Source organism: Papilio xuthus, unplaced genomic scaffold, assembly GCF_000836235.2.
Source record: "Papilio xuthus unplaced genomic scaffold, Pxut_1.1 DF826923.1, whole genome shotgun sequence".
In the NCBI taxonomy this organism is placed as follows: Eukaryota; Metazoa; Arthropoda; class Insecta; order Lepidoptera; family Papilionidae; genus Papilio; species Papilio xuthus.
This window is the reverse complement of record NW_013531726.1, coordinates 1,496,351-1,523,913: the sequence shown is the minus strand read 5'-3', so window position 1 is coordinate 1,523,913 and position 27,563 is coordinate 1,496,351. Positions and strand designations below refer to the sequence as shown.

The 27,563-nt window shown below is 31.4% G+C and overlaps 1 protein-coding gene across 1 annotated transcript; it reads right to left on the bottom strand.

The window, feature by feature from the left end:
- Positions 1–99: 99 nt before the first annotated feature.
- Positions 100–23,440, bottom strand: cysu (peroxidase homolog). The gene is made up of 14 exons (XM_013318739.1): positions 23,253–23,440; positions 16,709–16,855; positions 12,584–12,660; positions 11,655–11,745; positions 8,108–8,299; positions 7,604–7,800; positions 7,144–7,317; positions 4,366–4,444; positions 3,406–3,551; positions 2,746–2,987; positions 2,488–2,620; positions 1,918–2,380; positions 1,687–1,833; positions 100–1,579 (listed from the first exon to the last, which is right to left on the bottom strand). Exons 1-14 carry the CDS (start codon positions 23,261–23,263, stop codon positions 1,441–1,443), a joined length of 2,238 nt encoding a protein of 745 aa, XP_013174193.1. The 5' UTR covers positions 23,264–23,440; the 3' UTR covers positions 100–1,440.
- Between the last annotated feature and the right edge of the window lie 4,123 nt (positions 23,441–27,563).

Sequence of the window (27,563 nt, the reverse complement as noted above, 5' to 3'; positions counted from 1 at the left end):
GTATATTATCGTAAAATGCATACAATTCGGAGTATTTTTTTGTGTGTGGTTGAATAAAACAATGGTGCTATTGCTATTATTTATTACAAAACTGTGTATTTACAAAAACTACATTTAATGTTAGGGTTAATAATACAATATAAAACTTTTACTATAAAATAAATAAAAACAACAAAGTTATTAACATTTCTAAAATTTATGTGTATACGCTTTTTTCCGTAAATTTGCAAACTATGATATATTACTGTTAAACTATTATTATATTTAAATATACAGCTACGGCTTAAATAAACAGGCAAGAATATCATTCATTCAACAAAATTGTTAATATTATAATTTAATCTATTAAAAACGATTTTATGTAGCTTAATTATCTGTCGGTCGTAACAAATGTTTGTTTTACTCGTACCCATAAAAAAAATATAAACATAACGTCACTTGGCGAGAATATCTTGTTTCGCATATTTTTTCTTAAACGATTTTTATTTTGAAAGAAAGCTGTTGAGACATGTTCTAGTATCGCTAATTTTAAAGTTAGAAGTTTCACGAAAATAAAATAAAATTGAAGCTATCATAATTATTTTCTTCATATTTTTTAAAAGGTTTTTGCCACACCTTTAAAGTTTGGTAAAGTAAAATACAAAATTTACACGCTTAAGTGACGTTAAGTATTATTGTTGTCTACGGTAAGCTTCGCTAAGGTTACAATAATAAAAAAAATACACTCGCCGATTCTACGTTTGTAAAAAACATAACTACAAAGTACCTTATCTACATAAATACAACAATTAAGCTGTTCTATTCTATTTTCTAAATACATTTTGTACACATTTATTAAAATCTAAAATATAAATTAATGATCCAATAATGACTACGCAATAATGCCGATATTTTGCTTAACATTATTGAGCAGTTATTAGGTTTATACCACAAACATCGGAAATAATTAAAAAAATATTACCCATCAATCTAAAATAATATGAGGGAATAAATATTTTAGTAAGATTTTGTGTCATTACTTTTTATTTTAACTTTCTTAACCATTTGTTGTAATGATGATTAAGGATTTTTAAATAAATTCAAGGTCTGTGGTAATAGTTCAGATTAAAGAGAATGACTTATTTAAAAGATATAAAAATTAATACGCTCTCTTTAAGTGAAAGCCAAAATAAAATAATTTTGCGTTCACCGCTTCTTCACAACTTGAGTAAAGTGACATATAAATTTTTCAACATTTATAAAATGTAGAGCAAAATTATTTATTCATAAATCTTTTAAATATTTAACTAAACTATTGAGTATTGACTCATCATGAACTTCGCACTCTCTACCAGAAAGTCACTCGCTTCTTTAAAAAATTGTCTTTACTATTTTATACGGTGAACTACGTGTATGACTATTGACTACAAAGTTTTTACTAAATACTCGGTGCAGGAGTCACTACTTTTTGCCCAAAAACGGGTTGTACGTGAAACTACTCACAAACTGCTTCGCCGAGCCGTGGAACGGAACTGGGTCCGCCCATTTACTAAAGTCCATTTGTGGTATTATACCACTTCTGCACGGGACACGAGGGTTTCTGTGGAAACAAGGCAATAAAATTTATATTTATCCAAATAAAATATCAAAAGGCTCTAGTACGTTTTATGATATTATCTATGGATGTAAATTTTAGGTTATACTTACAATTCGTGATCGGGTAACACCATTGGGTAGAGCTGAACAGTGTCAATGATGTCAGTGTTGTCACAGATGACACGAGCGAGTCGAGATTTCCTTATTTCTGACAGTTGTTCGGGAGTAAACGATGAAGGTTGGTTAGGTAATTCGAACCTGAAAACAAGTATCAATGTAAGAATATATATAAAATTTTACTACAAAATGTATAAAAGATTTCCTTATAAATTAAAATGTTACCAGAATCTGTCACCACGTCTCGAGTAAGAGAACTGAGTAGCGATAATGCACGCAAATGTCGGACCCAACATGGATCCCGGGAGAGGACGTTCGGAAACGCCGCCTGACCACAGATCTACATCGATCGGATGCTCGAATATAGTTTCATATTTGCGTACGGTCTCGTTAGGCATAGATCCAAACAATTCCTCGAATGTGTCAGCACCCGACAGACCGCAGAACTTTCTGAACTCCATGTAACCGGGCAGACCGAATTCACGACCTCTCTGCATGTTAAATGACACCAAGTCCATTCCGAAGCGAGCACCCACTTTCTTGAAGAGATGGTTTGTTACTTCTTGTGTGATGGAGTCGTCCATGGCCTGTGCCACCTGGTTCATCAATCCCATAACATATTCATCGAGAACTCCAGCTCTGTATAAATCGTAGGGTCTTCTGATAAGATCCGATAACCGTTTCGAAGCTGGAATATAAATATTTTTTTATTACGAATTTATTTTAGTATCATAATCGGTTTAAACAATGATAGAATTTGAATTAAAGCATGGCTATTAAGTTAATATATCGTACCAATAAATTTATGAGCCTTCGACCATCTCTCGACGGCTGTTGGTAAAAGAGAATGTCCAAAACGGTAAGCAGCGGCCGCAAAAGACGCGATCACATCAGGGTTCACCTCCGGATCGTATCCATTCCAGAAACCCTGTAAAAATTCTTTATATAATCACTTTTAATAAAAAAATAGTAATAAAAAACATTTGTCTACATCACCGTTTACGAATGACAGATACCAAATTGTCCCGTTCATGTTTTTATTCAAAGTTTTACCTGTTTCTCCAACACCAAACCGAATTTTTCCATAACATCTTTTCCTAAGAGAATGGGTAGAAATTCGTTGTATGTGATGTGCTGTATCTCGGCGATGTTGATCCTCCTGGCCTCCTGGAAGAGGGTCTCGTCGTCCCAGTGCGGGTTCACGGCGGCCAGGCCCTCCGCCACGCGGTTGTGTTCGCGCGCCATCAATGTGTGCATTACAGTCAACACCAGTTGTTCATTCACACGAATTTCACCTTAAACGTTAAAATTACACTTTTATTTCCAACTAAGTTCTAAGGTTTGAGCTAGGACATGGTTCGAATGGCAGGATTCAAACCCACATATGTCCGCGCTCTAACCACAAAGCTATTGGCAAGTTATTAACCTGTTGGGTGTATTAGCTAATTCTAATAAATATTATCCTCATCATACTAATACTAGCAAATGAAGTAGAATGCCATCTTTCTATATCTCAAGGCGAGACATTTTGCGTTGGCGGTAGTGTTGCGAAGTTAAATTTCAAAATTATCATCTACTAGTAGGTGTATATTAACGCCTACTCTACTCTTTTAGAGGTTAACATACTTTACAGACAAAAAAATATAACGGTACGTGTTTTTGACTTATTTATAACCAGTTTAATTTTAAGCTTAATTTTGTTTCAATACGTACCAGCTTCAAAACAGTACATATTCTTGTTAGGTCGAGTGCAGCCCTCGTCGGGAATGTCTAACTTCAGCGGCAGTAAGTCCTTGAGACCGTATTCTTTGAATACTGGGTTCATGCGAAGAAGTCCACCGTAGCCGGTACGAAGTTTCCTATATTAAGGATACAGTAATAAACATTAAACATTGAGGAACCCGTGGAGTGGAGTAGTTAAAAAATTTATCTTTTTTGCTTTTCATATTTTATAATAGACTTATGCAATTATCCCTAAAATATAAAATAAAAAACATTTTGTGTTTGTTTATTTAGCACATTACGTCTTCGAGATTTTTTATACTACATTAACTTGTTTTACTTCACAAAAAAACTTTCATTAGTGAGAAGTCGCATACTTTTCGGATGTTTACCAGATAGTATCGGAATTAATAAAAAGAAAGGTACAGTTACTTGATTTACTGATTAACATTCACCGATTAAGAAAGTAGTAAACATGTTCATTAAAATTTTATATGAAACGAAATGGCGACTTAAATGATGAACTGCTTAAGCGGATACGTAATTAAAAAAAATTGCCCGAATGACGTTACTTCTTATTTCATTCAGAAGAAGTAAACGAATAAATGGACCTCCCACTTCAAAATTATTCAATCCATTTAGACTACAGTTTACAAATGAACATACCTATAGTCGAATTCAATGAAAAAGAGAAATTATAACAAACCTATCAAAACAAATTTGCTTTTATTAAATAACAGACATGTCTCTACACAACTGGAACATTAAAATTATCCAAAATAAATGACATTGTAAGACAGTAAAATGTATAAATATAATTTCTCATTTCCTTAGATGTTGTATATACATACATAGATACGGGCCTGCGAAAAACTTTACCCACCTATTACTCTAATAATTAATTTATTTGCAAATCAATAGTAGTTAGACCTAAATACAGTCATTGCTAACCTGGCAAACTTGTCAGTGACGCCGTACACGGTGTTTCCGTCGATCACGCCAGTCAAAGTGTTAAAAGGATTTCTCGAACCTAAACACAAAATACGTTTAATTAAAAGTATTTAAATAATGAAGTCATGAAAGAAACAATTCGTTTTACCGTGGGTTTCAGAATCCAAAATCCCTGTTTAAAACATATTGTTATATCTGTGTTGTCAAAGATAATTACAGAGATGATATGTTTTATACAGAGATTTTGATCTCAGGAACCAACAGTTAACAACACAAATTACAAAGGTTTAACTTAAAAGAACAGAAAATTTATTATAAGAAATTAGAATTTATAAATACAAACAATAAATATATTATGAACGTGTAACAGTATTATAATAGTAGTTTAAATTATAATAGAGGAAGAGAGAAGAGGATCTCTTGTGTCGCAGGCCAAGACCCACTTTGGGTCGATGCGCCAGCAGAATAGTGGTATAGTAAATTATAATAGTCGATTTAACAATATTACTAACTTTACCTAAAGCTAGAACAGTCCCGTGACTTAAAATACTCGATTTAACTTAAATGTCAAATAGGTAGACTTAAATGACTATTAGTTTTAAACTTTACTAGTCTGACATAAGCTAATAGCCTAGCTTAAGATATTCCAATTTAATTTAATCTGACTATTAATATTAATACACAATTTATGAGAACAAATAGCACAAAATGTATGTAGATTATAATTTATGTACACTTTACGTTTATGATATAAAAAATTACATAACATTTCAACACTAAACAACAATATATGTTAGATTTGAAAATTACATTTTGTTCTTAAGTAATAGAACTTAGGAATTTAATCATTGCATATGTCATTTATTTATTCAAACGCGTTGCAAACAATAATGCAACAGTTTGCAATGGTTCATGTTTGATCTTCTCGGCAAATTTCTTAACATAGTTTACACAAGTGTTATTTATTGCTATTTGCATAAGTGAGTATTATGTTTTAGAATGCGCTAATGACAGATTACACTGAATCGCATGCGTCGATTTATTATAGGTAATTCTGAAACTTGTGATCTAATTCATGAACCTAATAGGTAAATAAATTTACTAATATTAGAATAAAGTAGGAGATTTTTAGATTTCTAAGTAGAATGTCATGATTTCAGATTATTAAATAATTATAATAATTTAGGGTTTTTTTTAAATAACATTAGTGTTTATTTATTTATATTATTTTACCTTTACCTATATTACCTTTTTAATTCTAAATTATAATAAATAAGATCATAGAGTACAAATTGACAACCGAATCTATAAAAAAATATAGATAACCATAGATAACAAAGAGAGAGGCACAAAGTCATGTTGTTTATCATTTTTGGCGCCGGTAACAAAATTCCGGTAAGCCCAGAAAGAAAAAAAAAACAATATTCCGCGGCTTACGCAACCGGGAGCGCCGGCTACACGCTCCACGTAACGGATTCACTTTCGCCTCTCACCGAACCTCACGATGACCCAGTTAGGGTTGTCAACAACAATGTCATTATATTAATAAATGAAGGCAATACTTTGTACTCCTTTTTAAGGAAATTGCGCAAACGGATGACATGAAATTTACTTAACGGAAAGACACTGAAGTTCGTTTCTGTACCAACGAGAACTGTGTATATCCAAAACTATATTATTGATTGCCGCACAGTCATTAAGGGGACACTAAGGGAAGAGTTTAATATGTTTTATTATGATAAATCTGTTTCATCAGGGTATTTTATGTTAAAAGTATACGTTTCGATTCTGATTATTTAATTTTTTTCTAATTTAATCCGAATATTGAATTAATTTTTTTTTAAATATATTTGTACCAGTGTCAGCCCTAGTTAGAAGTGAGACCGGTCACACGCTCTAATGTCTCACCACGGTCGATTGGATAAGTTAACATAAAAAAATATAATCTAACCTCTCACTACACTGTCTTAAGTAATTTATGTCACTTTATAAACGTGCAGAGTGTTATTTGATGCGGTAATTGTGCGTCGATTTAGTCATCAATTAAATTAATTAATATTTTATAGTTAAGATATTTTTTTTCCTAAACTATTCTTATTAATTTTAGAATTGAATTGAGGAATATTAAAACTTAAAGAGTAAGCTCAAATTTGTCTATAATTGAGTAAAGCTATAAGGTAAGTCATCAGTTTCTACGTAGATTTGTTTCATCTTCAAACAGATGCAAATTTTGTAGTACAATTTTGAGTTCGTAGCTTTAAATTGGATTCAAATACTCAAGCTGCTCTGTTGTTTAAAGTGATAAGTTCACACGGTAATATAATGTTGGAAAGTAAAAGTGATATTAGCACTTTACAGTGTCAGTTATTTCGCAAATCGACCGCATACGACCGCAGCCGATTGTGGTCTGACGAGAACTTGATATCAAGTCTGACGAGCTGCCAGTCAACGGTGCCGTGCGAAATGGCATGATAATCCGCACAGAACAATTGGACCGCACTTTACTGTCTCTTAAACCTTGGACGATATCTTACATGCATTGTTTCCAATGTCTTTGCTTTCTATGTCTATAGAACAATATAAATTACATACTATGTATCACAGCTTAGCTTAGTTTAAGAATGAGAAATCTATACTATGGGACTTCGTTTCTGACAAATGAATCACACTGATTGCGTCATTTGGATTTTTAGGCGATGTTTTAAAATAGTCGACAATCAAGACGAAAATAGTTTTTTTTTTATTAATAGGAACATTTTTATGATATAATTGACTTACCGAGCCTGCAGCCGGGCCTGGGGGACGGGAAGCCACGTACGAAGTCAATACACTTAACACCGAAGAGCCGGTAGAAGTAATCGTCATCTGGTATCCTGATTTCATTACAGTAGGGGTGCTTCAAATGCAGGGGTCGTTTGCAGCATTCCTCGGGGTCATTCCGGTGAACAGGGTCTGAGTGAAAGCGAATCATATTATAATATATGTCAAATAACGAAGCAGATCTTCTGCTTTAGAAGGTATAAACTGCTGCAATTTTGGTCGTAAAGGTGCCTGAAAAATAGCTGGACACAAGCTCTGCTGCGAGTCGGAAATCGTCTTAAAAATCAGTCCTTTAGCATCTACATATAACTGGACTCCAGCAACCTTGATCAGATGATGGGCTTCATCCTGCATAACATCATACCAACCGAGGTTTGAGAAAGAGTTGTCTATCAAGTGGCATGGATTGTGGACTTACCGAGCGGTGTACCGGTGAGTGTGTAATCGTGGTCCATAAACTGTCCCCAGGCGATAACCATAACGGTGCCGGCGTGATCGTGGAAGCCGTCGTCGGGGTGCATTGTGCGTGATACCACACGTGACAGCGGCAAGTCTCGCCCCGAGTGAGAGATACGCGGCGCGTTTATACCGTCAGAGAACAATGGACCGATCAACCTGACAAAAATATTATAACATTATTTCTTATATAATACGAAGACAGGTTGATAATGTATTATAATAACAGGATAATTTCCTTGATTATAAGTAATTTAAGAGGATAATTAATGATGTAAGTCTTACATATTGGTCAATTCTTCGTAGTACTAACTTTTTATTTCTATTACTCAAGTCGTTAGTGTAAGTCTCGTTACAGAAGTTACGCGTAAACTGCAGAGCACTTCTTTCTTAGAAGTAAATACGTAATTCTTGTTGATTTTTAAATTTGAAGTAGCTAAATTTCATTGGTAAAAAATTACAATACCTTTGGAAGGGAGCCATAGTTGCTCCCCAAGTGGGATGCTGCAGATTGTTGCAGAGGCCGTCCAAACGTCGGTATTTGCCGGCGCGGCATTCCACGTGAGAGAAGACAGGCGGGCACACCTCACGGATAAGAGTTCGCGATGTGTCGATCAGAGGTAAACCTTTCTCGATCTCTTCGTAAGTTAGACCATATCTGTGAAGAAAAAATATTTCTATCCATATACATTCCCGTAGTAAAATCATTGGTAGGCTTAATAAACCGGAACGAAAATTATGTATAATAACAATAGGTACACTTACAAGTAAACCCATTTTTAGGGTTCCGTACCTCATAGGAAAATAAACGGAACCCTTATAGGATCACTTTGTGAACTTTGTTGTTCTTCCGTCCGTCTGTCAAGACCCTTTTTCTCAAAAACGCGTGAAGGTATCAAGCAGGAATTTATTATGTTGTATATATTTATTATATATCAGACCCACTGAGAAAGAATGCACTTTTTACATTTGCCTTTTATTAGAAAAAAATTTTTTATTGTTAAAATAATTTATGAAAATAAAAATATAATTAATCGTCTCAAATTATTTAATAAGAATTATTTAAAACGCAGTTTATATTAAATAATTTGGTATAATATTAATTTTTTAATTGAAGTATGTTAATTGGCCGCGTGTTATATGTAGGTTAACATACAACAAAAGTAATTAAATGTCACGGTTACACAGTGTAATAAGTTAAAATTTTAGAATGTCCTAGTTACCTTTAAGATGACATTGAATTTTGACATTACGAATTTCTTAAATAGAAATTTTAAATTCTAAGGATAATGACTTCAAACAATTTCAGTACAAGTCAAAAATTGAGTCATACACTTTTCAGTTGTTGATATTACGTATTCAAATCGTAAAATATAAAAGATTAATTTGACTATGTTTTAGGTTAATCAACTCTATCGGCTATTATTAGGAAAAACACAATTTCTTTTAGTTTTAAATTCGTTACCGTACATTAATCTTCAGTGGTAACATTTTGGTATACATATGATCGAGGCCAACGACAAATATGGAATGTATATCAAGGTTCATGTAACATAGCATTAAATTTATATGTCGTGTGTACTTCATTATAGAGTACTTTATGACTTATTGAGTTGCGTCAATCAATCCGATTAATGGTTTAAGCCTATAAAACGTTTTGCTTATATGAAAAGCTGGCAAGTGTAATTTTTTTTAAAATGTTTCTATTTCTTTTTTTTAAAGTTTGAAATTCGAACATTTCTCACCAAAAGATTAAAAACTATCGGAAAGAAACGTATGAAGTATAATCATGAAGAAAAAGTTCAACAATGCCTAAAACTTTACGGTTATTTTTGAAATTAGAACATCATGCATGATTGGTTTTTATAAAGGTCTTCAACAATAAATGTCTAGTAAACCTGAAACCATATGCCATACAAAAATTTATGTGACTATCGTAAAATTACAGAGTACAAAATGGAGTGACCGTATTTGTAATGCAATACGGTTGTGAACAAAATGTGAGCACACGTGTTAAGTGATTAACATAATTATGTTGCGTATTGTAACATTGACCGAAAAAAAAATGTATTTGGTCAGAATGTTTTACGTTCCATGAAAAAGAAATTAAAAACGAGAAAGGTCATGATCTCAAAAGTATTAAAAATTGAACTAGTTGAACTTTACGTGTTGTATACTTTTAATTTAATTTTTAGCTTATTTCACGGTAGTGTTACGAAATGACAAAGATATGACAGGGTCATAGGAAACGAAAATTTGTAATTCCTTAATCAATAAACTAACAAAAGTATGTAAATAAATATAGTAACGATAACCTTTTATTGAATGGTAGTTAACCAAAAATTATAACTGTCTTGTAAAAAAGTAAGTAACCTTGGGTTTCTGATAACAAAATCTCTAAATGAAACCTATTGTCATCACTGTTATTATCTTCAACAGGCAAAAAAAAAATTAAACGGAGGTTTTGGCTTCAGAAACCCACGATAAATCTACTTAAATGTTACTGATTATAATACAATAAAAGTTTAACTTCTATACTACACTCTTATTCTTGACAGTTGCAACCTTCAAATGTTAAAGACAACAATAGGTCGAATCAATCATTTTAGAAAACATAAGGATCTATACTAAGATCTACATATGCACACTCTCAAATCATTAACAAGAATTTAATAGACCTAGATACGTCAATCACGTGAGATTTCGTACATTTATATGACCTTCTAGATGATATGCATTGATAAGAATAATGATATAATGAGCAAGAGCTAGATGTATGAAATTTATTTTATACACTACTAGCAAAATAGGAGGTTAAAAAAGCATGATCAACGTTACATTTTTTTTTGGAAATCGAACTTTAAGAAATATGTTCTTAACTGACGTACTAATTGTTATAGTTACAGGAGTCGATTATTTATAGCCTAAATCCTAGGCGTACAGTCAAACTACATTTGTTAATGCATGTTCTATCCGGACACCTATTTAAATTACTTATAAATGTCAAAGCGTAAGATTCTAGTTATGCACTTGCGGTTATTATATTTCCTTTTCAAACTTCAATTAAATTTGATCATATAATCCTTGGATTAATCATAAACTAATTTTATTAGACATACATCCGGCAAACTATGACTCCTGTTTAACTATTATCAACGATGACATTTAAAAAATGCCGCCTCTTACTCTTTAAATGTCAGTTTACAGCTGTTCAGTTGCACAAGTATTGACATTGAATAATTAGTTTTATAAAATCTTTGGACAAATGAAATAAAAACGAAAAAGAGCAAAATAAAGTGTGACAAATGAAATCAGTATATAACTTAACGAACTCCGAAGTCAATTCACTGTGACCATAATTTGGGAAGACTAATTGGCACTCAGTCTTTTAATAGACTACACAGGCGACCCTTAGTGTAGAATTGATGTCATAAATCTGTACTAAAGATTTAAAAAACTACTACACAACTCTCAAAGGTGCACTTGTTTTAGAAGATATTTAATCATAACAAATGATGCAATAACTTTTAAAATAAACGCATTGCACACACAAATTCCATTCTTATAAACCGTGGTATCGTGATCAATTGTTCCAAATTTTCAAAAGCTTTACATTTGATTTTATTCCGGATCGTGACCGATATAAGATGACCTTGGCTTAATCAATCAGTTCAAGTCAAAGAAGACAAAAGTACGGATCTCATGGCCTGGTCATAATGGCCAACCTTGTAGTCATGTATTGTCATTAATTTCAACCAGGATAGAGTATAGTTTAGTTGGTAAAGCCAACTAAGTAATGATACGTCAAAATACAGACTGGTCATTATGTGTGCATGAATAAGGAATTCAAAGCTTTATTATCTGTACAGATGTTAGTTTAATTAGCACACATTATTTTGGCAATGACCATCTTATATCGTAAGCTTCTATTTCGTGTCTGTAATGTTATGATGTCTTTGCTTCAAGTACTAGTAGTGTCAATTCAAAATTAAGTTGCTTTCAAAATCACTTACGTTCTAGCTAGTTGTATTGAGATATCCAGCACTAGTTCGCCGACACTCGCGAAGTCCTCCGGTTTCCAATCTCCCTTCGGTTGAGACACCACTAAATAAAAATAATAAAAAATAAAAATTAAATAAATTACAGTTTTTAGAATTAAAGTTAACATTTATTTTCGACCTTATTATGATTAAAAAACACATAAACGTGAAAAATGACTATCATTTTATCACATTTTTATCGTTAGTGTTTTGTTTTCTGTATAAATTGTTTATGTAATACAAACTGTCCGAATATGAAGAAGCCTTTCCACCACATGACTTCAACCTATTCTTAGAAATTTGACACAATGCGCTGAGGAAACGAAAGTCAACTCTTATGCTGACCACGAGCCACAGACAGGAGAGAGATACATTAAAGAGAGAAAGAGAGAGATAGTCAGAAGAAAGGGATATGTACTCGTACTATATTCACTTACATTATGTTATAAATAGCAATCAAAATAGCTGTAAATTATTAATAAATTTAATGTTTGCGGTACATTTGGCACTTATCTATTCAAACAAAGTGTATTGAGGCGCCCACATTTTCACACAAACGCGTTATTTGCAGTTTGTTTCTCTTTACTATTATCGCGGCACAGTTATATTTCACAACTTAATATTTTAACCGGACGCTAACATTGTTTTTAGGAAAATGGGTTACAACTTTTGTTTTGTAAATAGAAGATTTTTTTTAATGTTTTAAAATGACTGATGAAAATTTTAAGTTGTTGTTTCTCGTTATGTTCTAATTAGGTCTCAAAACTTTAAATTTTATTTTATAAGTATGCTTGTATTATATATGTAGATACATTACGCCAAGAAAATCTGTAATCTCTGTCTATCTGTTACGGGCGAGAGTGTTTTGTTAATAATTGCATCGCAATATGAATTTTACTTACGGATCCTGTTCCTGGCATCGAGGTAGGCCTGGTTGATGGCTTCATAAGTGATGCATCTGTGCTGACCATCGTAACCGCTAGAAAACAATAAAAGAAATTAGTGCCATTCCTTATTGGTTACTTTGAAGATTATTTTCATCATAACTCTAGTATAAAAGAAAGTTTTATATAGTCACAATTGTATAAAACAATTTTAAAAAGTGATTGTCAAATAAAATGGGATCCATAGAAATGTCAACGAACTTTGACATTGTGTAAAGCTGTTTACGATCAGCGCTAAGTGTTAACAAATCTATTCAAAAATTACGCAAAAATTTCCGCCTGACGATTTACGTGAATTGAATATTTTAACATAGATTTATAAATAGAATCATGTCAATAGGTTTAATGGAGCAACTTCGTTAGCTTTTATTTTTTTTTTATTTTTATGTACTATAATTTTCTCCATTTTAATGGATACATAAAAATCTTTTAAATTATTACAGTGATAGTCTTCTAACATTTAAATACACTATCTTATTAGTTTCATAAAATAAAAATAAATGAATGATTTTGGAAATATTTGTAACATAGAATTCTTGCCAGTGAAATTTGACATACTATAAATAGAAAATAGACCTACTTACGGGTCTTTGACTACCACAATTTGTAGGACTGAAAGAAAATAAGGAAGTTATCTCAACTGTAAATACGAGTAACTTCAAATCAATTCTAATTTATGCTCTACAGAGTGCTTTAAACATTTCTACTATTTAAGGAGCGTCTGCATATCTGTAAACTACGTAACGACATTTGATTTCAATTTATTACTTTAAGCTTGTTCATTTCGCTCATACTAAGCTTGTTACATAAATGTAATTGCATGTTTCCGTTCAAAAAATGATGCTCGTAAATTATGATGAGTATTAAATAATTCAACTCTATAATGTTTTTAGAAAGTATGTGACGATACGTAACGTATTTGGACGAAATATACTACATTTACCGGATAAATAATTCATGGCTAACTAAAAGAATTCCCTTTCAATTCACATACAACACTTCTCTAAATATACGATTAGTTTTAAACTGCTGTAGGAATATTCATTATATCTGGAATTAATTTTATAATGAATACTCTTTTATCTTAAAAACGGGCGTTTCTCGTTGGCCAGAACGGTCTACCGATTGATCAGCGCAATAGGGTTTTTCCCCCGTTGAATTGAATAAGTGCATCAAATTAAAAACACAAAAATTCCTAAAGACATAAAACAATATAGGAAACGACAATAATTGTAGAGCGCGTTGAAGTCTTTTATGAGTACAAACACAACAACGTTTGTGTAAAATAGTAATAAAATAAAGAAATAAAAATTAATGTCTAAAATATTTAAAAAAAAATCCATCGTTTTTAGAATTATGTATATGCAACTGTGAATATCATATGACCAGGAAGAAGAAATCAAAACCGGAATTCATATTGCCGGTGTATCTATAACTATACGTATAATACGAGCAGGGTGTGACCGATGTAGTAGAAAGTAGACGAAGCACGTATCTCAACTCGATTTGTTGTGTGAATTTCTACAATATGTCAACAAAAGTGGTCGTGTCCATTAGTCTGACGGTAACGGTACCAGATTAAGTCTGCATTGTACATTACGAATAATAATCAATTGATCGATGATTACTTATTTTTTGGCTTTATAATTTCTTAAAGTATTTTTAAAAAATATTTCTAAAATCAAATTTATTGCATGACATGTTTTGTAACGGTAAAGTTACGTATATAAAGAACAATAGTTTAGAAGAATAAATTTCTATTTAAATAAAAATATAAAGTAGAAAAATTATATTGTCAAGTTTTAAATACATATAAAATAATTTTTCTTGGCTAACTTATCACCACTGTTCGTTTCTTTGTAATCCAGCGTATCAATGTTCACACGATTCCATCTTGGAATTTTTCCAATTACAGTACTGTACCTAATAGAGTATAGAGATAATGTGCAGAACAAACGACGTCAGGGAATCCGTTAGATAAGCACCTGACTGTACCAGATAACTCCAACATATGCCTTCTCGGACAGTTATGATGACATACTTGATAACCTTAAAGGGATACAACGCCGATAATACCAATAAATAACCACAATATATATTTATACTTTCTAACATAATTCTATACCGTTTTTATTTGATTTAGTTCCTTGAAACATTAATTAAAAATATACGTATACCTATATGGCGATAGACGTTTAATTTATGAAATTACTAGCGATCACGCGCAATTGCGTCCTTCGGCGAATTAAAAAAAAATAGTAGCCGACATACTCTTTCAGGCTATGTTCTATATCTACGCTAACCTTCAAACATCTATCCATCCATTCAAATATTCTCATTTATAACATTAGTAATATAGCCCTTTAACCAATAGCTTTTTGATTATTAAAATCCACTAAACTCAAGTATTCTATTTATAATACACATAGTATGAAAAAGTAAAAAATAGATACAGAACAGAATAAGGACATTTGAATACTTAAAAGTTATTTCACATAACATCATTTAGTATTTCAAAAACATAACAGCAAGTATCACATAATCATTAACGGTGTTGATTTTTTTATATCGCTTGTACCAGTCTCTTAAGCGAAAGGATTTGAAAGTGAACGTGAATTGCCTAATGTACTGCGTGCAAGATGGCAGCATTGTTGATGGGATGTTACTTCAATTACGTCAGCGCGGGTCAGCTCGTGACACACGAACTGTGCTCATGCGATCAAATTAATCGTTGTTAAACTTTCAGATGATTTATGACTGATAATTTGCAGAGTATTAAATAATATTCATATGACTTTATTAGCAAAAGGAATATATGCTACATAGAAAAATGATCGAAATGAACTTTACTCCAACAACTCAACACTTCCAACTAATCACTATGAGTTTCTGAGTCCAAAATCTCCAATAAAGACATATTGTTTCTGTATTGTCAAAGATAATGACAGGCATGACTATATTTCATACAGAGACTTCGATGTCAGAAACCCACGGTATGTAAAGTAATTAAAGCGCAAAAATCCTAATAGAATCGAATATAAATTTATAATATGTCGAAAAGTGAAGGGCTTTTAGATTTCTAAAGACGCTACTAATAGCAGTAGGCATGAAAGACGCTGTTTACATTCGCATTTATTACTACTACCGAAGGCTTTACGTAAAAAACATTTAAAGTGACGTGAGTTGTGTAATCTAAGATGGTATTATGTTACATGAAAACCATTTAAATGTTCCTAAGAGCGCAGAAACAAGTGAGCTATTAAACCAATGACCGACGATGAATAGAGATGGAGAAATGCGTTAGAAGTGTGTCGCGAGACTGTGTCAAGTTTATTGACGAGACAAACAGTGAGCTGCTTTGTATGCAAGTGATTTATTGTTACCGGCGAATCGTGAATTCCGCCCGTTAGAAATTTGTCTGGGCAAATTGCATATCGTAAGATTCATTCACGATATGACGAGTTATATTTCGATTATATTTCGACATATATATATATAAAGTAATCACAACAACTATAGTGTTGAATTTCCTGTCATATTATTGAGGATTTAGATAAAAGATAGTACAGATTGTACTACATTTTGCTAAAGTATTAGTGAAGATAATATAAAACGAAATTCATTTGAATCGAGCTACTGCGCTCTTCTAACAAATCTTCATTAGCACTAATTTGAGTGTAAAATATAAATAAATATATTAACAGTTAATTTATATTTAGATTAATCTGTTTTCACGCAGGGTGGGCAGCTGTTAAACTCTGTTTACACCTGTCATAATTTACATTTCGATATGTTAATTTGAAAAAAATTATAAACAGATACAGTTATTTTTAATTTTATCTATGTTAATCTGTATATGAACGAAAGGTTTTGACTTATGCCTGATTTTTTAAAAAAATATAAACAAGAACTACAGACTATGTTCTGTTAGTGAGGTGATTTATATCGTCTCTTAAAAGATTATTAGTAACTATCGATATATCGATAACCAATGTTGATATATCGATAGTAGTCTCCATATTTATGGTTAGCAGTAACTTATAGCAGCCAATGATTGTTCTTTGTTTATATTTAAATACTTACAAGTTTCCTTTGAGCAGATTAAGACTGTAGTCGTAAGCTGAGGAGCGGCCTGGGCCGGTGAGGTAGAGGGCGCAGTCATCGTCGGCTTGAATGCTCAGTGGCGCCAAGGCGGCGGCATATGTGCCCCACAGCGCTAATAGTAGCGCCCTGAAACAGATAAAATAATAGATGAAAATATATTGCGATGTTATAGAATCATAATAGAGTTGCAGATTGTCAGTATCAATAGTTGAAAAGGAAATTTTTACTGAGAAGATAATGGTTCAACTGTGCTTGGCTAGCGCCCCCTACAGTAGTTGTTTATAGCTTTATTAATGTTTATTCTAAAATTTAAATTCCTTGACTGTCAATTAAAATCTGCACGCAATGTATTTTGAAATGTAGTCCGTTAAATATTAAATTATTTATTCAACAATAAATGCATATTTTTAATACAATAAATTCATCCTTAATTGCAGAATTGTATCACCAATTGCTTATAGTTTAGGTCATATTGTGTCCACACAGTTCGGCCAAGTTAAGGTAAATTATGAAATCTATATATTCGAGTAGTAATAAACAAATGAAAGTCTCAAGTAGCTTTAGTACCAAAAGGGCAAGTATTTTTACAACCAATATAGCTTTAACTGACCTCAAAATAATCTAGAACTCTTTTATATTCAGCATAAAAAAACCTTTTAAAAGCATTTATCTTTTAAAGAGGTCGTTGATAAATATTCAATATTATTCAACGACCGACAGAACCTGTACGGTACATATCCGTTCGCTATAATCTACGACAACGTACGTACAATATTGTCACGAATAAATATTAGTATGTAACCACGTAATTAGATACAGCACTCCGTACAATCACCAAATGTAGGACGAATGTAACGAAAATCTTTGTGATCGCATAAAGTACTTAGATTCTTAATATATGATTGGAAACATACGAGTATTTGGTAAAATATAATGTATAAATAACTGTACAAAAATAAATATCGAATTAAAGTTGAAATAGCCTATTTTTGTATCTGTTGTTTTTTTGTTATCTTTTTCCTCATTTTTGACAACCCTAATAGCCAAGTTCGACTAATCAAGATGTAGATAATAGATAGAGAAAGAAAGATAGTTCATTAAGTCGTTTTCTATTCCTTCTTCTTACTTCTTTATCTCCTAAAACTATCACATCTTTAATTAGCCCGATTATTAACCTCGCTCGTTTGCCTACAGCATAATTAAACATATTTCTAGTAAGATAGAAGCACTTTTATTATAAATTTGTAAGATTGCGAGTATATAAACATGTCAATAGGTGTTGACGGATTTAAATAATGGCTTTATCGCTGGTTTCGATTTGTATTTGACAAATAACAGTAATTATATTCTTGGAATCAATGACTTTGCATTTACATAAAGACGGTAAAATCTAAGTGAATATTGTACTTACGAACTAACGGTGTAGAAATATCACGACGGTAACAAAATGGGTTAATCATATTTGACAAAATAATCTACTCAAAACAAAAAAGTATACGATTATTAGCTAAAGATGAAAGACAAGTAAAATTAAACAAATTTTATATATTTCAGAAAATATAAACACTTTTTTGTATTACAAAGACATACATTTTTTTACAATTTTGCTTGTTACCGCAAAGAGGTTTTGATGTGTATAATTACACGATTTAATTTATTTACAAAATTCCACGTTTCAAGAAAAACCATTTAAAAACTATGAGTGTTAATTGAAATAAATGGCAGATATTGTCCTGTTGCTTTCAATTACAAGACTAATATGTTATTTTTATAAATTTTTCACATAGAATTTAAAACAGAATTACTATATAAGTTAACTCACGTAGTATTTGTTGAGAGTCGACTTACATTACATTTAAGGTGTTCATTTTTTGTGCTACATTTGTACCATATATGAAATCCGTTACGGATTCGTTACTGTATACGTGATTAAGCTATTACATATTAGTTCAAACCCAAATTGTACTTTAAGATTTATTTTAAGCTTAATTTTAAATACAATTGACCTGACAATAATAAAGGTTGAATTTTTAAAACCTAATTCCCAGTCCGCAATACAGTCCTATAATTTGTATAATAATATAATTATATCATTTTTAAATTCCTAGTAAAATCTTTAATGTCTTAAATTTTTAAATCTCTGCAATAAACACCACTAGAATTACCACACGGGATTATAATTTTGTATAACATTGTCAATACACCTACTATACAGGGTGATTCTTAATAGACGGATCAAAAAGTGTGGATGGATCAAAAAACTTTGTGGAGGAAGAGAACCTTAATAGCTATATAATATTTTGAACAACAGCCTTAAGCGCCAATTGCTAAATACCATTTTAACAACTATATATCCTCGGCTGTCATTTTCAATTGAGAGTTTGAACAAGTGAATGTATTTTGAAGAATTACGAAGACCTTGGTTACTTCATTGCTCGTTTAAATTAATTTTAAGGTACGATTTCTTCATATCTTTATGGTATCATTTAGAACTTGTTGGTTGAAGGGTACATTTACTCGACTTGCCTAATCATATAGCTGGTACGAAGTTAGCATGTCAAATTTAAGAGTATTCTTGATCCCGTACGATCCAAAACAAATGCCGGATACTAAGAGAGGGAAGTTTAAATTCTACTTAATAATATTGCGATTAGTTGAAGTTTATTACCTCTCTGTATATTTTTAGTTGGAAAACGGTTTGTTAATACGTAATCGAGACTGGTCTAACTAAAAAGTGAGTTTAGTTCAGTGAAAGGAGAGATCCCGTCTGGTTAGATCGTGGACTATCACTGTCGGACTGTCGAGTTACGAGTTTAAATGGGGACCTTCTAAACAGCACATTGATTTTACACGATTGGTCTATGAGTCAACTGTGTTATGGAACTATTTTAGAAATCGAACGTATCAGTTATTACGAGATTATGTTATGATTATAATGCATTGTCTAATTGTATAAAGCTTTAGTGACTTTTTACTACAGTTAAGATATAAATTTTATGTATATTAAACGACTACATTAGTACAGTAGTATATTTTTAAGTTATTTATTTAAAAAAACATTATGCAGAGAGTTTAAGTAATATAAAAATCATATACATATAGGTCATGTCTTGTAAAATAATTGTTTTTTACGATAACATAAAACAAGCTGTGCTGTCTAAATGAACTACATTTCCTTGAGAAGTGAACTGATGTATAAATTACGAGTGTATTGATATGAACGAAATCAGAGTAAGGTAATCAACATTAGTACACAACCACTAAAATTATTAATGCATGTAGCACACAACCACGAAAGCGAACAGGAACCGAAAGACATGAAAACAATGTGAAAAATGTAGAAAATGCATTTTCGAATACGTAAGTATTTACCCTTGCAACAGCGAATTAAGTTTTACTTTTATTGACTCAAAACTATACAGTTTCCCTCACACGTATGCTATCAAGGTTACAGTACCGCCCACATCCTTGGTCGTGCCTGCGTCAGTAAAACCGTCGCAAGGGAGCCTAGCTGCTAAAAGGTTCGCTCGATTAAACCCAACTCTTGCCATATTCGTATAAACATTAAGTTCGCCGTAATTCCGGTTCGATTTCGATAGTGTACTACATGCATTAAGCCTTCAGTATTTCGTTCACTTATAAATTACTTAAACAGTAAACATAACAGGATGTACGTAATAAATGCTTAGAGTACCTTCGTTTAATATATTGATTTCCGTTAGATGTGAGCGTTAAGTACTTTGTAACCTCGCTAAGTAAATGCCATCGTTAATATGTTTTTTGTCCTTTCACTCTTCACTTTAATCAAAGCCGACCCTAATTGTTTATTAAGTTTTTCAGATTTTCAATATTTAATGTTAAATTATTACTAATATTCAACATGCATGTATTTGGAATGTTGGTAATACTATACATGGTAACTAAATTATAATAAAAACTTGAACAGCCACGTTTTTTTTTATATTCTAGTCTTTTTAGGGCTTTTTAGTTTTTTAAAGTTAATATTATTATACAATAGTTTCAAACATTAAGATTAAAATTCACGAATCAAGCAATTTTATTTTCTTTTCCAAAACATCGATAACTCATTTTGTTTGAAATTAAAAACAATACAACACCGCACCTGTTAGTCACAAAAAAAAATCATGTTAGTTGAGTAAGTGACGAATTTATAGCGTTTCTATTAGAACTAGTTGTCGATTTCACCATATGGAGTACTTTATCGACCTACAGAGCTAACTATTGACCGGTGTATGTAATTAAAATAGCTTTAAAGACTTTTTACCGTCGATCACCTGATCTTACACTGACCAGTTTTTTACTTAAACACTTCAACTTTGTATTTGGATTTATGTCGCATTAATGACACGAATACTAAGAAAACAATTTGGAATATCACGGTTAGTCTATTGCACTGATTTTAAGGGCATCAAGAAAAAGAACCGAGGCGCATTACATTGTAAAGATTGCATTAAAAAGATTGAAACTATATTTGCTTTGTACATTATGCACATGAAAATCTATAAAATAATTAATCAAAATTGCAATCAATATTAAGGTTTCAAAAGATTTTATCATGGTCGCCAGCAACAAAACTACTGTTGCACGAATGAGTCGGCTCGTCTAGTGAAACACCACGACCACATGGAAGACGGGCGACAAGTGGAACTAACTCTGTATTTCGTCTGATAACTGTGTCTGAAGCCTAATTTTAGTGTCCTTTCCTTTGCCAACCTTTTCTAAATTTAAACTTTAATGAAAGCAACAATTTCAATGATGTATTATGCAACGTTAAAATTTGTTGATGCGCCAAATTATGTCATCAACAACTTCCTTAGTGCATCACAATTAACAATTTACTATTTTATCTTATAATTTTTTATTTATGGTCTTTTATAATATTTTAACAATATTTTGTCATTAATTTCTTCGGAATGTTTCTCTTATGTTAAGCATCAGGAGTGTATAATAATGACCACCATAAAAGTTCAATGACCTCGTGAACGTTGTCAGGAATTCAGAAATGGTTCATGTTAAACCATATGGTTTAAACCTAACATGATATAATAATGAAATAAGACACATTCAAACATTTTTAAAAAAACTACGTCAAACATGGTCTTTTAACATAACATACTCGTAAATCAATATTACACTTGTGTGCTCTTAAAATGGAATATTCCGATTAATATTTTATAAAGTAAGTACTCCTGTACATAGCAGTAAACACAGTTATAAATTTGTGTTTAATTGGGCAGCATTATAAATATTGCATTACACAATTTAATTGCGATAAAGCAATTAATATTTAAGTCTTGTTATGTAACAGTGAGCTATGTATGGAAACGATTGGCTTATCTAAATGCAGGCCCGCATAATGTACTGCACTAAATGTCGCCGCAACTTTTTTTACTGACCAAATACTTAAATAACTTCGATTGCATTTAATTTTAAATTTATCAAACGGTTTGCTATTTACTCTCATTTTATAAAAAAAATGTAGCAAAGTTAAAAAAGTCTATTTCATAAAAAACATATTACTAAAATGTATATTTAATAATTAGTCCGCTACGCACAAAAAATATTTGAAAGTTAAAAACGCCGATGTCTAAAAATAACTGAACGGAAGTGAAATTGGGTCATCCTGTATAATGAGATGCATCACAACTGAATAAAATATTGTTGCGTAGACATTCTCTACCACCCACAACGTTGAAGAATTCGGCTTTTCCATAAAATTGAAATGAATCATTTTGCTTCTAATCTATTAGAGTATCTTAGTAACAACTTAGCAATAAACTTTAGTTTCGCGCTTAAAGATTTTTCTTGAATGTTCATGCTTACATAATTTGTTGACGTTTTTATATAATAATAAAAATACATATATATTTATTTTAAGTGTATTTTGTGCAAGTTGAAACATTCGAAAGGAATGCTGCTCTTAAAGATAAAAGTATCCGTAAAAGTGAAAGCAGTTTTGATATATAGCTTTGTTTACAAATAATACTGTTTGATACAAGATCGGGTAAGTCTGATCTTATTATTTTAAGTAATAATTTTTACCTGAGTATAAATCGTGAAAGTGTATTTGTATATGATCAGGTAAGTAATGAGTATACAAAACTTATGACTTATGTATATAGAGTAAAACATAGTAACCTACACAAACTTTACAGTAGAACATCTAAATTTTAACTTGTATATATGTATGTCTATAAATATTCAATAAATTTATGAAATAATTGTATTCTTTTCATAAATTAGCTCCCTCACCTTTCATCATTTTTACTATTGTCAGAAAATTATTTTTCGGTTATTAATATTTTCTAGTAAATGCGAATTAAGTAATCGCTACGCAAACGTATGTAGACGTTCGTAGCGCTGCAGTTTCAGTGTCGCTACAAAAGACATCAACGCGTGTTTTATTTAATAACTAAAATTATTTATTATCCATTAGTAATATTTAAAATAAAAACTACGTTATTTTATTTTTTTCATAAAACAGGAATAATTTAAAAAATACCTTGCAATCATCTTAACACAGTTCCAGCTCACAGTGCACTTGCTATTCACTGAATCACTGAAATCGAAACACTTCACAGTAGTTTAGTTCATTGATTTATTTATTGATATCATCATTTATACGATATGATATAATGTACGCGTGCGGCCCGTGCTGCGTCCGCGCTTATACTGACGTTGCTTGTAGCGGCGAGCGCGTCGAAGCCTGCGCCATGAAAGTTTAGCACGTGACGCGCCCCAACCACCAAGTATTAGCTACAGCCTTCATTGCACATTCCAATTTCCTCCCCTACTGTTTTTGTGCTGATTTCATGGCTATTTACTTTTCAATGGTATACTATAAGATGATGAAACTATCATAAAAGTGATTGCTGCTTAGCAAAATATCGTCGTATACACCGTGACAACGGTCATTTGATAAAATATAATGTTATATATATTTCATAAATAAATAATATTTAGTAATAGGTATATAAATATCTACATAAACTATGTAAGTAATCTTACATAGCTTTCTAATAGATAAATTAAATTAATTCACTATTTTCATAATTTATTCTACAAACCTAAAAAAATATTTCTACAAATGAATATAACGTTGTTAACATTAAATTCATTTAAATCCTGATCCCTTTAAAAATAAAGACATGTAATATTAGAACATGTAAAGTACTTGCGTTTGCGATGTTGCAATCATCGGCGTGCGCCAAAAACTCCAATTTATTTTATTCAAATAAAAATGCGGTATGCAACACTAGTCTTTTTCGTAACCGCAGATGCAATTCTGAAGGTTTTTATGCAAGTTACATCCCAAGCGACTGTCGGCCTGTTCTAAATGATGTTGATTTTTTAAAACTATTGCCAAATTTAATACGGGTCGTCGGAATTGGTAATCGAACAATTATTTTGGTCACTTCCTTGTTTACCATTGTTATGGGCCAATAATTGCCAAACTGTTTTTTGGTTAACAACTTGCACACGTGGAGGGACATGTGATGAATTTATATGAAGAGTAGTGACGTTTCCCTATTTTTATAATTAATGTGGAAGTTAACATTTATAAATTATAGAGATTGACTTCATATTATAAAGTCATTAATCCAAAAAATACAGTCAGATACTGTTGAGCTTAACACGTATTTCAACCCTTTGACCGTCGGTAATTGATATTACTGACGTCATCGTGGTTACAAAAGAGTATGCTTTAATAATTAATATTTATTAAGCAGTATTCATATTTCAATAATCATGATTTCTGTTGACTTATATCAGCGTATGAGATAAAGGTTCAAATACTAAGTTAAGCCCTTAGTTTTTTTTTACTCAAACTGAAACTTGGCATACATTCATATCAATATAATATTATCAGATTTTTATATGAATTACATTTTATAAAATTACAATAAAATGTATTGCCATTGACATTAACGATGCTTGATAGAAATAAGTATCAGCATTATTTGCATCGTAACGTCAAACATTATTCAATTTAAGAATCATTATAAACATATTTCGATTTGTATATATTTGCTAAAAGATTAAAGATAATCCATTTAGTTAACCGGCATGTGAGAGGCAATAAACATTGATTTGTTATGCAAAGCTTTTATCTATAATGACCATATGTTAGTAAATAGTCTGTGTCAAAAGATTTCACTGTTATGTATGCGAATATGCCTTTCACAAGCTCATCACGTGCTCTGCCCTCTCATCTGTAGCGTCGCGGTGGGGTCAAATCGGTGCGACCGGGCTTTGTTACCATTTCTAGAATATCACACGTAACATTCGAGCGTTTGTGTAAAGAATTTACAACCGATAAACACGCGATTATAATTCCTGAGTCAATGAATGAAATTGTTTGTTCTTTTTTTTTGGGAAAACGTTGTAGGTAGGTTGTCGTTCTACTATATTTTATGAGCGTGTAGATGGCAGGCAATAGCTTTAGCTTATCTTAGTTAGTTCTTTTATACTTTAATAAAGAATAAGATAGTGATTTCTAATTATGTATAACAAGAAATGTGATGAACTAAGTTGTGAGCATTTGTGTTAATTTATATTACAATGTTGAAAATAAATAAAATTGCTTCTCTCCGATGTTTGGACATCACAGAAAATAGAACGTTTTGATTATCTTATTTACAAATTGTTTCGTATTTATTGGAGCGAAACAGATTGCGGTTATGAATTTTACAAATATTTCGTGGTATTGAATTTATTACTGAAACTCATTTTTTATCATTGTTTGTTACACTGAAGCGGTGCTGATAATTTAAACTGAAGAATCATATTAAACCTTTTAAGAGAACAGTATAACCGAAGCCTTATTCACAGTTTTTTATTGGTCACTAAGGGAGTCCTTTAGTTAATTATGAATGATACATCTACAATAAGGGTATGCTTAAGTAATCCTTAAACGTTTCTAAGTGCGGCAGATAATTTGGAAATGATCCAATGTAACGTTAGTTACTGCATTCGACAACTAGTATAATATATAGCATAGTTTTATATATCCGATAATTCGTAACATAGCAATCAATATATGGTATTGACACGATCAAGATTGACAGGATGTTGAGAAATACCGGCGTTTGCACGTTTTAGTTCAAAGATTTTTATAAGTTACATGAAAAAATATCGCACTATAAGATTTTTAAAGTAAGTATATACTGTGCCTTAAAATATTTGTATTATTTTGCAGTATATAGAAATCCATAATCCTGCAAGAATAATTTAAAATCTTAATTTAAAAAGAAAACTAAAACAAATACTAACATCGGTTTCAAATAAGTACAATAGTGATAAAACTATTCGCAAAACTAAGTGAAAAAATTACTTAATTGATCCACAAATTACAATTAACATAGTTATGTCAATCTTTAACAGATATGTGACGCATCTTGTCCTCAGCACTTGAACGAATTAGCGACATTCTTGTCCGAGCCGCATAAGGCATTGCGACACTGTATGGGAACCATCATTGTCAAGTAAGTAGAAGTCGTTCTGTATCCGCACATGTCAGAAAAAGTTGGCAAATAAACGGATGTTAGTCATTGTTACTTTGTTTAGTTTACTGGAAACCAGTAATGACAAAAATTAATGATATGTAGAACGAATATTTTTAATTCAGAGTTAATATCGTTTTAGCGAGTTTTAGAAGAAAAAAATATCCAAATAATGATTAAAATGTGTTCGGAAAGTGGTTAAAAGCCTTCAAAGAAGAATTTGTTTTGGACAATTCGTTATAATTTATTAAAGGAAAATAATAAGAAATAAATAAAGTCAGTTAATTGTTTCCTTTACTCTTAATCGTATAACTTAAGATTAATTAGTTACTAATTTACTTTCAAATGCCAGCCTTCATCTTTGAAAATGTGTTTCAAGATCAGGAAGTTTTTGGGTTAATTAATTTTTTGCAATATTTTATTACATTTACTAACTAACTAATATACAACTCGCCCGAAACTTTGTCCGCGCTGATTTAAAAAATAATAAATCATGACTATGATGACTACTATGACATATTTCACTAATATCCATTAAGCCGCTATGAAGATATCTTCTAACAAATCATCCATACACTCATCTAAACTTCGGTGTTAAATGTAAGTCAGATATACAACACATAAAAATTTTATTCGGCATTCAAAGCGTCAAGTTTTAACCTGCTCACAACTAAGCTCGATCTTTAACATTAAACCTTTATGTTGTTACGGTGTGCAAAACTTAATGAATGAAATGAAATTTATCACCGATTTGTATATTTCACCTTTAAATACCTAATTGTTTATAATTCTAACTTAAAATATTCTATATAACGCTTTTATAATATCCGGTAATACTTTTAAGTTTTGTCACAAGATCATATCTTGATATCCAGTACCACCAAGTTGGTGCAACTTTCAAAGTCCTCTATAATTAAACGCAAACAATCACGATCTAAGGAATGTATTTATGACTCCGTGATGTGAATTATTGAGCATCTGAGCAGCAAACAACCTTCATTGATAGCCTGTGCAATCTCATTTTAAACAACTCGCACGACCACGCCACTTATGTAGTTCGAGGTCAAATCATTAGGCTGGTTAAACTTCAACCTGTATTACAAATGTTGTAACAAGCCTCCAGGACTTAGTACAGCCTTCGTCAATCAGCACTTCAATGATATCGACTTGTTAATTGTGAAACCGCAAATAAACTATTAATTACATAGATAATGTCAAATCAGTCATCTGTTCAAAATAATCAACATAGAATAAAAAAGCCGACAGTTTTTATGATTAATATATATTAAATTAACAAACTAAATACTTAA